General features: G+C 49.1%; 1 protein-coding gene across 1 annotated transcript; it reads right to left on the bottom strand.

Moving 5' to 3' along the window:
* Positions 1-883: 883 nt before the first annotated feature.
* Positions 884-7998, bottom strand: LOC125944554 (uncharacterized). Its single transcript, XM_049665051.1, has 2 exons — positions 7407-7998; positions 884-1499 (listed from the first exon to the last, which is right to left on the bottom strand). Exons 1-2 carry the CDS (start codon positions 7534-7536, stop codon positions 1198-1200), a joined length of 432 nt encoding a protein of 143 aa, XP_049521008.1. The 5' UTR covers positions 7537-7998; the 3' UTR covers positions 884-1197.
* Positions 7999-10379: the final 2381 nt, after the last annotated feature.

Raw genomic sequence — 10379 nt, 5'->3', positions numbered from 1 at the left:
CGCGGGAGGGACCAACCCTCGTGTGCTCGGGTCCGTGGTGTCGCAACACACCAAACGCCTGCTGACGCAGACGCCCCTGCGGGGTCGTCATCGCAAATACTGTTCCGTAGCAATACAGTGGAAAAGAACGAGAATATCCACATATAATGACTAGTTATGTAATTTCTACATCGATGTTATGACGCATTAGCTGGGACGAATGCTAATCTGCACTTCAATAGCAATATAAAAACCTCCAGTGGGGCTGCTGTCGATGGATGTAAATAGTGCCTCCGACAGTCTCAAGTTAGGTTCGATCATGATCTGGTACTGTAAGGCTTGAATCTCGGTTATGGAAGTCGGTCTGCATGGCGTGGGCGCTGGTCGAGTTGCTTGCTAGCAGAGCCACTTACGCATATCAATGCACAATCAAAGTACGACCAATATAATCGGCCGGAACGTTAGTTGATACCAACCTGAAGAAGGTTGAGCTTGTTTCGAATGTATGGGGTTGGCTAGTTGCTCATAAAGTTAGCTGAGGCACCACAAAACCAAAATGTAGCCACAGGTGGCCAGTCTGATGTGTAAGATTCTGATTATATCAGAGCAGTCGAGGGTTTCTTATTCGTATGCGTGCTAAATTTGATAAAGAAAGACTAGAACAAGTTGGGACACAAGCGGCGTGCGATTTCTTTTGCCGCCCAATAAATTGTTTGGCACGTTGTTAAACTGCTGTTGAAATCGAAAGAAGGAAAAGCCCAGTTTAGAAGTTCTTTGACACTTTGTTACCCTCGGTTTTTTTTTCATTCTTTTTACAAGTTCTTAACATCTCGCATGATGTCCTCTGTTTAACTCTCATTTCTGATAATAATCAGTTAGAAAGCCGATATATATTTGAAGTTCACTTTTATGTAGACAGATACAAATGAAGCCGATTAACATGTTTCGCGTATGCAAATGCTGAAAGTCTGAGTGGCGCACAGAATATATTTCTTTTACTGTAGACATGGTTGGCAGGTCTTCACACATGGGCATAAATGGCGCGCTTTCATTTTAACGCAACTACCGGTATGGACACATGTTTCATGTCACACTGAGGCTAACGCTATACGACTCTGTTAGTGGCGATTACAACTGTTTGTGAGTAATGTGGCAAGCAGTTTTGCATTACATTTTCCAAATTTATGCCACTTTTTTTCCAGATACGTTTTTTTAAATCTAATCGTCAAGGAAACTGAGATCGAGGCGGGAGACTAGATCGTCCCAGTCGACACCGTCTTCGTCCTTGAGGCAAGCAGAAAACTGGGCACCATCGGCTCGGGATCCATTGCCTTGACTGCGTGCAGCTGGCATGCTGTCTTGGATCTGGTCACGGTGATCGCTTCTTCCTTGTCCTGGAGGCTTCGAGTAGAAATCGAAGTTGGAAACAGGTTGACCATCAACGGCGCCGCTCTGCTCGGGCAGCGCAGGCAACGCATAGAGATACAGGCTTCTGGCCCAAGTTGTAGCCGCGTCAGCACCTGCACAAAATTGGGAATAGTGCAGAAATATAACTAAGGGGGGTGCTCTTCTCCCAGACTATATGTACCCATACAGAGAAGTGCTTACATTTAAGTTCACGAGCTGGAGCTGCATTTTGAGTGATTGCGAGCACATTCGATTACCTAAGTTTGACAAAGCAGGTGCCATGGAAGTTCTTACGTGAATCTGCCCCTCACCTGGGACGTTCAGCAGAAAATGACCGTTGTGCTGCAAAAAGCAATGTTAAGCGCTGAGTAACACCGGAAATAATATCAAACGAAATGTTCGAAGGCAATAATGCACGGTGTCGAGGTACCCCACACGCAGCGGTCGTTCTCGCCCATTCTGTCATATCGGAGCTCGGAGAGCCCACGTGATGTACTAGGGGAAGTCAGAAAGCAAAGGGAATTTTGAGAAAAGCTTCATTTATTCTAATGATAGCAAACTGAAACATATATTGTTTTTCTACATAACCTCCCTGCACTTGAACACACTTTGCCCAACGTTTCACAAGCTTTTATTGCGATAGCAATTATATGGACACTTCAACCGGATTTCTGCCGTCGGCGTCGCCGTCGCCGTGAGGTTCCGTATAGATAAAATCTTCCCCGCGCGCCGTATGCCCGAGCGGAAGCGTGCGGGGACGCGCGCTATCATGGAGAGCGAACGCACTCAATCTCCCACGCACAAGCAAGGAAGCGGGAAGCCAGCGCCGGAGGGAGCAGGGGGGGGGGGCACTTCTACTCTGCCAACAACCGCGCTCGTCGCTCGCCCGCACCGTCTCTTATCTCTCCCACGCGCAAGCAAGGAAGCGGGAAGCCAGCGCCGGTGGGAGCGGGGGGGGGGGGGGGGCGCACTTCTACTCTGCCAACAACCGCGCTCGTCGCTCGCCCGCACCGTCTCTTATCTCCACACGGCTCTGACCTTTATGCACTGTGCATTCGCCGCTCAGTTTCTGTTGAAGCACGTACCTTCGCCCGCTGCAGCGTGCTTGCTGCCAGCGTTTTGACAGTCGTTGTCTGCAGTCATTCAGTGTGATCTATTCATGTTTGTTTGCGCGCGCTCACACCACGCTTGTTCATTCAGTTAGTCGGGCCACATTTTCCAACGCACGCTACACATGTAATGCTGCGCGGATCGGCAGTGCAGCGCTACAGGTGTGTCCCTTCGCACGCGCTGCCCACGGGAAGTGCTTCTCATCAACACCACCGTTTCACACGCGCCTTCTCGTGGTCATCCAGTCTCTCTTCATGTCGGTCTACTTACGCCGCAGCACACCTGCTTACTTAATCAGCTCATGTTTACTACAATTCATATTGCTACCAAAGCCGCTCACCTTACTTCGTATATATGACATTGCTGTGTTGCTATCGCATTCATTGCTTCGCCCTTAGGGCGAAACTGTGACATTTTTTGATCCCGTCGGAAAACGTTTTTGGGTTGCACCTGTAACCAATTTTGCACCGCATCAATGATTTCTGCATCTGTTGCAAATCTTCGTCCCCTGAGCGCTTCCTTCAATGGTCCAAACATATGAAAATCGCTTGGAGCCAGGACTGGAATGTATGGCAGGTGTTCCAGCAATTCGAATCCCAACTCCTTTACCGTAACGGCCGTCGTTTTGGCAGAATGCGACCGAGCGTTATCTTGCTGTAGGATACCTTTTCGCAGTTTTCCACTACGTTTGGATCTGGTTGCAGGTTTCAGTTTAGTTCGCAGCGCATGACAATAGTTCTCACTGTTCACAGTTTTGCATCTTGGGGTGAAATGGGAAGTCAAAGTAAAGTGAAAAGTGAGGTCAATGGCAGTTCGCAGCGACTGCTGTAGTCCAGGACGGCAAGCAAATGAGCGTGATGTGCACAATCGAACGCTTTCTCTAGACAGATCACCAATATTGCTACCCCTGTTTGTGCGATGTCGCAGCACTCAAGGACTCGCCGTATCTTATGTATATTACCCGCAGTGGGCCATCGCATAATCCCACATGTTGGGCGAGTCGCCGTGGTAGTACTTTCATCAATATTTTATACTCCCAATACGTCAGAGACATGGACCTCTATGAGAAAGCCAATTTCAACTATATCTTTTTTTTCTGTTACCTTCTAGGCATCAGGACATTATGTGCTTCACCAAACGACCGGAGAAAGGCTTCGGTCTACTTCCTGCGATTCGTTAAAGACTACTGTAAGCACCCGAGATAATTCTGTTTGAAAGGTCTTCTACCACGAAGCATTGAGTTCGTCGGGCTTTGGCGACTTGCTGAGGTTAAATTTATCTCTGACGTTTTCTAGTTCCATTTGTGACATTGGCGATTTTAATCCTACTTTTTCGCTGTTGTACTGCGGGTCCAGACGTTCTTAAAAATACCAGCCGTGGTGGCGCAGTGGCTCTGGCGTGGCACTGCTAAGCCCGAGAGGCGCGGAATCGAATCCCGACCGCGACGGCCGCATTTTGATGGGAGCTAAATGCAAAAACGCCCTTGTACCGCGCCACGATTGCGTGCACGTTAAGGAACCCAAGGTGGGAGAAATTAAACCGGAGTCCCACACTACGTCGTACCCCATAATCATAGTTTGGTGCTGTCACGTAAAAGTCCAGACTTTCCTTTTCTTTAAAACATCTACATCAATGGACTATATATATATATATATATATATATATAGTCCGTTGATGTAGATGTTTTTAGATATATCAAGCGTCTCATAGCGTCGTGAAAACGCGCCTGTGCTGCTGTTTTTGTCAGGCATTACACCCCTTTTATTTTATTACCGTCGATATAGTTCCGCCGGACGTGTCGTTTTTTTTTTTTTTTTTTTTTTTTTTTTTTTCACGTCCGAATGCACGTTTTGTACGATTTTCAGCTCAAGCTACCGGGTCTGTTCTGGTTCGCACGAGCGCTCTGCGACAAACACTCCTCATCATGCATAAAGTACTAGCTTTTGTTTGATATTGCGCAGACCTTCCGCATGCGCTCCTGGTTTCTCGCATTTAATTGCTGTTAGCGTTTCAAGTCGCTATTCTTAGTCTCTTTTTCTTCATTTTTCTTGTGATAAACGAACGCTAGTGGCGCATTTACGTCATCGCCGTTGTCGTGCTGTTCTACTATTGACAGCGCATGCGCGGCCAGCGCGTGGAGGCCTGCGCAGACGCGGAGTGCGTTTGGCTCACAAAAGCATGAAGCCAAGTGAACACACCGTCACGCTCCGCTCAGTAAATTCTACCGGAGCCAGGAAAGCATTATAGGGTCGGTATTTTGTAGCGATGCCTTTAAACTAATAATGCCTTTTCGAGCTTATCGCACTTTGTCAGTGGTCAGAGCGACAGTCCCCTCACGATATCAACGTTGATAATGCGAGCGGCCCGTCGCTCTGCATGACCACTGACAAAGCGCGATAAGCGCGAAAAGGCGTTATTACTTTAAAGGCATCGCTACAAAATACCGGCCTAGGTTGCACTCCTGGCATGACCACTTTGTCACACACATAAGCGTTCCTGTTAAACAGTTGTATGCATACCACGCCGTGGTGCATACACTGCAGTCTGAGCGGAAGGTAGTGTAAATGTCAAACTAAGTTTATGCAATCCATTGGGTGCACGCTGACAAACGCCAACCGTTTTATTTCGGTCTCATCTTGTCCAACATCTATAGTCCATATAACAAGTCATTTGCAGCCCTGTAGAAGCTGCCGGACTCTTTCGCCAATAGGAAAGTCGAATGCCCCTTCAGAGGTGTTCATCCGCGCCGCATCGTCTGCATAACGGCTGCTGAATTCGCGGTATACGGTGTGCAAACGCAAAGGTACAAACATCACACGTATCGTTTTAAGGGATCATGTACCAAACAAACACAAAACTCTAATCTTGTCATTCGACAGTTACGCCCGGAGCTATATTCCGCTGCGCATGGATATTGCCTGTGTACGCCTCGTACCTTCATCACCGCTGCAAACGACTTGCCAGATAGAGCATAGGTGTGATGCTTGAAACGCCACTGGCCCACTCCCACCATGCACGCTCCACGTCAGGTAAGCGTTCTGAGACGCCTTCAACGCAACGCTAAACATTGCTACCGTTTTAAATGCTTCGCGTTTGGGCGGAACTGGTATTTGTTTTTAACACGAAATTGTTTTATCCCTGGTTTCACTACTGATTTCCGGCAACGGATGTAACGGATGTGATAGTCGCCATCTAGGAGCGGTGAAATGCCTGCAGTCCAGTGTCTCCGGCGGATGTTTGCCGGTCGCGATTGAGTCGTTCGACAACTCTGACTAGGTGTTACGTCAATTACTTCAGCTACCACAAGGACTTGTCATGGTCGTCGGCGTCGGTCGTCAAGCTGGAGGAGATGCGCCACTTGTCTATTGGTATTGAGTCGGCATGGCACGGTTCGATGTGAGCGCACCCACGCTGACGTCATTGTGCACATTTCTGCTATTACAATTCTGCATTCTTCCCGTGCAATAAACATGCGGCAGCTTCAGTGAATAGACATATTTCACTTACGGTTGATCCCTGTTTTATAGCAATCGGTAGAACACGAAATTTTATTGAGATAGCAATTATATGGACACTCAAAGAGGATTTCTACCGTCGCCGTCGCCGTCAGGTTCCATATGACGTCAACGGCGATGAAATCGTCGCCGCGCGCCGGACGCTGTATGTGCGAGTGAAAGGCCGCGAGGGACGCGCGCTTTCACGGGGAGCGAACGCACGGCAGAGAACAAACGCGCGTTCTGCGCCGTGCTCCCTGAAGAGCTGCAGAATTAAGCGTATCTTTCCTCCTGTACAATCGCACAGAGCAAACACGACTTCTCACGTCGCGCGAAAGGCCTTGGGGGGACGGGAGGGGAGGCGACGTTTAGCTGCGGCACCAAATGCGCATTTATATAAAACGTTGCGAGGCGAGAAGGTGGTAAAGCCTTCCGACGCTGCTCGACGAGTTCCCCGTTCTGATCTCGTCTAAAACCTCCGAGCCGCCCCCAGAGACCCTGCCAACAGTCAGCAACGCCGCGCGTGTTCGGTGCGAACGCGGGCAAAACAACGACGGCGTCGACAAAAGTTCTGCGCGTTGCTGGTGCTGCTGCATGTCCAAGTTTATACAGCTTATAAAACTACTATATTTACTCCGTATAGCTCCCTACTAAGTTGCTATCGCAATTGATGCTTCGATTTTCGAGTGAAACTGCGACATTTTTTATTTATACATTCAAATGTAGCATCTTTCGCTTTTATTCTTCATTGCTTGAAAAATTTCCCTTGGTTCACCTATTTTTCCCATACTATCCTCATGTATTTTCTCATATTTCGCTCATCACCGCTACGTTGAATGATTCTTCACTTCTTATATCACGTATATAATTGTTTGTAGGAAGTTCCAATGAAGAAGAATTGCTGTTTTTCTTTGAGGTCTCTGACATTTTACGGGAAAGTGATCGGAAAATGTAACGGGCATAACAGTGACCTTTTGCAATCGTGTGCATTGACAATTAGAGTAGGTAGGTATACGGACATGTCTGGCGCCCTCGACGTGTCCAAACAACTTCTGCAAAACAAACGAGCCCACCGCGAATAGTGTGGGAGCACGATTGCAAAATTAGATCGCAGGACCCCCCGCTCTCAGCCCCCTAGCTGCAGCACAAGCATGCAAACTTTCTAATGCATGAATAAATGTAACTTGTGTATGTGGTGAGGTCCTTTCGGTACCCTAGTGGCCATACATCGTCTGCAGCACGCACAAAACGTTTCATGTACCCCCCTGCGTCTGCGTCTCTGATACACCCATCCCGATGTTTTCCTAGAAGCCATTCCTGGCTCACATTTAATGTGCCGTATCTATCTTATCTAAATGATGCTTCAGGAGGAATGTTCACAATATGGAGCCGGTGGATTGGGAGTACGGTGCTTACCCTGATAAGCGCCTTCGGACTCGCCGCACTGCAAAAACGGCTTGACGACAGCCCTCTTGTTCCTGGTGCGCTTTGGCACTGCCCTGACGCATTTGCGTCTGCGGGGTGACTTAGTAGGCGATCCCTCCATGCTGCAGCGCAAGCCGTGTCTCCTTGGCTTGTCTACTTGACTTGTAGGGGTCTTTTAACTGCTAAACCGACGCGATGGCGTTCTGTGCACGAGACGTCGCTAGCCTTCCAGAGGAAACACCACTGGCGTTCCGCGAACGAGTTCACTGAAAGACTATGCTGTTCCATGCAGGAGAGGCTGTCAGCGTCCAAGTATGGTCCAAGTTTCGACGCGCGTTCCAAAGGACGCTTCCAGCGACCCGGTCCCAGACAGCCGCCGGTGCAGAAGTTCCTATTACTGGACGGCTTCGCCTTTCGCTGAGTAGTGTGTTGCCTTGGCAGGTTATGAAGAAGTTTCTAGTGGTCTATCCTCAGTGGCACTATGTAACACAAGAGCAGAATCTTCGCACGTGCCATCACGTGCGCGTAGTTTTGGCAGGGCTGCATGCCACAGAGCGTTGTTGTCGTCGTCTGCTATAGTATGCCTTCGCTTGCTGAAAGTTGAGGACTCGCATTCTAATCCACTTGTGACCGCATCTCCGCTACCTACCTTGGCCACGTCATTTGTCTCGGTCACGTCGATGATGCGCACCGTTGAGTCCTCGCTCTCCGATGATCTTATCACCGCGGATCAACGGGTGCCTTAGGAGTCGACGTATCCGAAAAGTTGTCGCAGTTTCACCTGAAAGGCGAAGCATCAATTGCGATAGCAAATTTGTAGAGAGCTATACGGAGTAATTATATTAGCTTTATCAGCTGTATAAACTTGGACATGCAGCAGCACCGGCAACACGCAGAACTATTGTCGACGCCGTCGGCGTTTTGCCCGCGTTCGCTCAAAATGCATGCGGCGTTGGTGACTGTTGCCGGAGCCTCTGATATAAATAAGCACTTGGTGCCGCAGCTAAACGTAGCCTCCCTTCCCTCCCCCTCCCCCCCTCCCCCACGGCCTCTCGCGCGTCGGAAGAAGGCGCGTTTGCTCTACATATATGGTGATTGTAAAGTAGGAAAGAGACGCTTACTTCTGCAGCCCTTAAGCGAGCACGGCGCAGAACGCGCGTTTGTTCTCCGCCGTGCGTTCACTCCCCGTGAAAGCGCGCGCCCCTCGCGCCCTTTCACTCGCACATGCAGCGTTCGGCGCGCGGCGACGATTTCACCTCCATTGACGTCATACGGAACCTCACGGCGACGGCGACGGCGACGGCTACGGCGACGGCAGAAATCTGCTTTTGAGTGTCCATATAATTGCTATCGCAATAAAAGCCAGTAACATGAGCATCTCGGCACCTTACACTCACCACGGACATGTCTTGAACCATGGCAGCGCCTTCAAGTCAATCAACCGCTTCGTCACATTCGGACTGCTTAGGGTCATGGCCCATACGTGTGATTTATCTGGTCGGCGTCCGAAGCCACAATGTTAGGGAGCAGCCATTCACTGTGTTAAGAGCACCACAAAAATTTCAGCGTTACAGGTTCACGCACGAAAATCTCCGTGCAAGAATACTGCTTTCAGAGCTTGGCAAATCTGGCAAGATAATTTGAAGATCTTCGACTATTAAAGCCTCTATAATGTTACCGCGGTCACAAAGGCATGTCTTCGCTGCTTCCTTGGAGCCCATTATACCTGCGACCGACGCGTGTGGCAGCTGATGAAGGCAGAGAGAGAGAGAATGATTGCGACGAGAAAGGGGCGCTATTTTCTGCAACCCTTTAGAAACCACGGCTTACCGCCTGAAAATATGTTGGGTCATAACGCAAGGAGGTTTAAAGCCACCTTGCCACAACCGTCGTTATATTTAATGAGAGACGGCTGGCGCCTGGGTTGTCACATTATAGCGTTCGTGTGCGCCAGTTTCCATTCGTCCACCACTTACGACTGTCTTTCGCTGTGCCACGTCGCCTACCAGCAAGTTCATGAGAAACTGGGAGCGTGCCAGTTTCTCCCATTTTTTCCCCAGCAGCCCCCACCAAAAAAAAACAAAAAAAAACTAACCAACTCAAAAAACAAAAAACCAGAAAACAACGAAGTGCTGTTGAACTTTGAAGTTTAGCATTGCCAATAGATTCTAAAGCTCCAGGACAGCTACATGCATTCAAGATGAACTATAAAGTTTCAAATGAAATGATAAGTCCCTCTTAATGCCGTATGGGTGAAGGCACTAGATAAATGACACGCGTGGCGCTTGTGCTATAGTACAGTTCTTGACGATTGAGTCGCAACACTGGGCAGTCCCGAGTCAGAAGAGCTCGCACTTTTTGGTCGGATTCATCGGTGAGCCGACCGGGCAGGCAAATGTTTCCGGGAAGGCTTCCACGTGCGGCAGGACGCACGCTGGTTGCGAAATCCCTTCGGCCCACCTATTATGAGTCTTTGAGTAACAGAGTGACACGAAGGAACAGCCGGGATCCGGTCAGAGTAGGCAGTCCCGGCTGAGTTTGATTCGTTCCCGCCGTGGCAGATGCGTTGCCTACTGCCTCGAACAGTGGCTGCGCAGCGACAGCAGAGCACGCGCCAAGAAATTTCACCGGAGAGCTCGAGACGACTTCTAGCGTGGCGCCAGTGCAATTGTAGAAATTGTAGAGCGAGCTTTATAAGCAGGTTATGTATGGTGCCAGGAACCGCTCACTCAACGAGTCAGCTAGCAGAGTATATCAACTATGAGGCTATAGCAGACGTGTGGGAGATGTTCGCTGATATACGGGAACGGTATACAAGCAAGTGAAGCAGACGACACGGCATCAGGTTAATTCTATACAGTCTGAGTGGTACGTCACTTCCGCCGAGCGTATTGGTAGCATTTTTTTTTCTACAGTTTTGGCATAAAAAAAAACATCGATTTTTGCGAGCGTTTTGTGAAGCAC

The sequence above is a fragment of the Dermacentor silvarum genome, chromosome 3 (assembly GCF_013339745.2).
Source record: "Dermacentor silvarum isolate Dsil-2018 chromosome 3, BIME_Dsil_1.4, whole genome shotgun sequence".
NCBI lineage: Eukaryota > Metazoa > Arthropoda > Arachnida > Ixodida > Ixodidae > Dermacentor > Dermacentor silvarum.
This window is presented reverse-complemented; position numbering and strand designations above follow the sequence as displayed.

Coding starts and splice junctions, on each gene's coding strand:
- LOC125944554 (XM_049665051.1), bottom strand. CDS start 7,536: ATGGAGGGATCGCCTACTAAGTCACCCCGCAGACGCAAATGCGTCAGG. Junction 1,500..7,406: donor GTCCGAAGGCGCTTATCAGG/GTAAGCACCGTA, acceptor AATTTTGTGCAG/GTGCTGACGCGGCTACAACT.